The sequence below is a fragment of the Chaetura pelagica genome, unplaced genomic scaffold (genome assembly GCF_000747805.2).
Source record: "Chaetura pelagica isolate M959 unplaced genomic scaffold, ChaPel_1.0 scaffold587, whole genome shotgun sequence".
NCBI lineage: Eukaryota > Metazoa > Chordata > Aves > Apodiformes > Apodidae > Chaetura > Chaetura pelagica.
The window spans coordinates 127,271-129,002 of NW_009953909.1; the positions used below are offsets into that span (position 1 = coordinate 127,271).

The 1,732-nt window shown below is 44.3% G+C and overlaps 1 protein-coding gene across 1 annotated transcript in view; it reads left to right on the plus strand.

The window, feature by feature from the left end:
• The first annotated feature begins 783 nt into the window (after positions 1 to 783).
• The window catches only part of CASC5 (cancer susceptibility candidate 5), a 19,512-nt gene continuing 18,563 nt past the window's right edge, over positions 784 to 1,732 (plus strand). Inside the window, exons 1-2 of the mRNA XM_010001463.1 lie at positions 784 to 818; positions 1,249 to 1,288. Of these exons, the coding sequence (XP_009999765.1) occupies positions 784 to 818; positions 1,249 to 1,288 (75 nt within the window). The remainder of the gene's footprint in view (positions 819 to 1,248; positions 1,289 to 1,732) is intronic.

The window sequence follows — 1,732 nt, forward strand, 5'->3', positions numbered from 1 at the left end:
TGAGCCCTGCCCGGGGCCCTGCCCCGAGCCCTGCCCCGAGCCCTGCCCCGGGCCCTGCCCTGAGCCCTCACAGACCCCGCAGGGAAACAGCTCGAGAACAAAACGGTGTCGTGAGGAGACACTGAACAGATTATTGCGTCTAAAGAGGGGGAAGATGGAGCAGGGCTGGGCTGGGCCTTCATGAGATCACAGAATGAACTGAACGCAGTGATGGGGTGGTTCTTTACGCTCGCTCTGTGGAGCTGGGAGGTGCTTAATTATCCAGTGTAAGAATAAAAAGAGCTGGTTTTTTGTTAATAAACTGAAAAACAGTGCGTTGCAGCTCTCTGCCAGGTGCTTGGAGATCTGGAAATAAGTTCAAAGCTGGATTAGAGAAGGGCTGCTGAGCATGTTGATTGTGAATTCCAGATTAACAGGTCTCCTAATAGCAAACTAAATAATAACCAGCAGACCAAAGGGGCTTCCTGTAGCCCTGCTGGGCCCTGTCACTCTTCCCCAGACAAATGCAAAAATAAAACAAGAAATCAATGAAGTTCATTTCAGCAGTTGGGTTCCTGTCTTTCAGTACACTGTCATTCAGGGAAAACTCCACATGTAATGCTGCCTAAAATGAGGCTTTTTATTATTTTTTTTTCCTATTTAAGCAAACAAAAAATTACTGAGGGGGAGAAAAAAAAAAGTTGCTGACTGGGTTTTATTGTCATGCTTTCTTGCTCTGCCTGAGCTCCTTTGTGGTTTTGGATTTCAGGAGTGTGTTTCAAGGGAAAATCAGATCCTTCAGAAATGGACAAGAACTATCCAGACCCTAATATGGAAAAGTAAGTTGAAAGCTTCTAAGGATTTTATTGTGGTACAAATATTGTCACTTAGAGGCACAGCTTCTCTTAAGCCCTCTGTGGTCTCCAGCATCTCTTGCATGAAGCATGTTTTCCACTGGGAAGACAACAGGGAATTTCCTTGATCATTAGTAGGAAAGGTCTGAGAAACTTCCATAGCAGTGGGTTTCCTGGAGACCAACTGACCATGGGGTTGGGAGGACAACCTGCTGAATTTTCCAAAGCTTATTTTGGGGAACTAGTGCTGGAATGAACCACCTATTCCAAGCGAGACTGTTTGTGTCATTTCACACTTGTAAAAATAATGGAGAAACCAAGTTGTTAACCTGAAAAACGGGGCAATACTCTTCAAAAAATACATCTGGGTTCAAGTTTCTGCCCTAACACCTGTTTCCCTTTTTTTCTCCCCCAGTGATAATACAGAGCACATCAGAGCGAAGCAACTGTCCTCTGTGAGTAATTCAAAATCCAACCCTGGGAGTGAGGGGAAGGCAAGAAAGGGAAGCAGTGAAAAGAACCATTTTCTCATCACAGTGGAAGAACTCCCAGCCAAGTCATCAGTTCCTGTAGTTGGAGCTGATCTTCTCAAATACCATCTTTTCTTTCAGATTTTAAAGGCTCCACGACAGCCTTTTGAAGAGCTGGGAAATGGGAATGAGCTGACACAGGTACTTTCATGCTGGTGCTTTTAACACCTTCAGTTTGCTCCTCAACTTGTTGCTGATTAAAACAACAGTGACAACGTGTCACTAGAATAAAGCAAACACTTGCAGGGGCTGCTTAGGAGGAGAGTGTTTGGTGTCCTAAGTGTTGTAAGAAATCTGTCAAGTTTTTATTCCACTTCTGGTTTACATCAGAATGTTTATTCTCTCAGGAAAAGAGGAATAAGCAGGGAT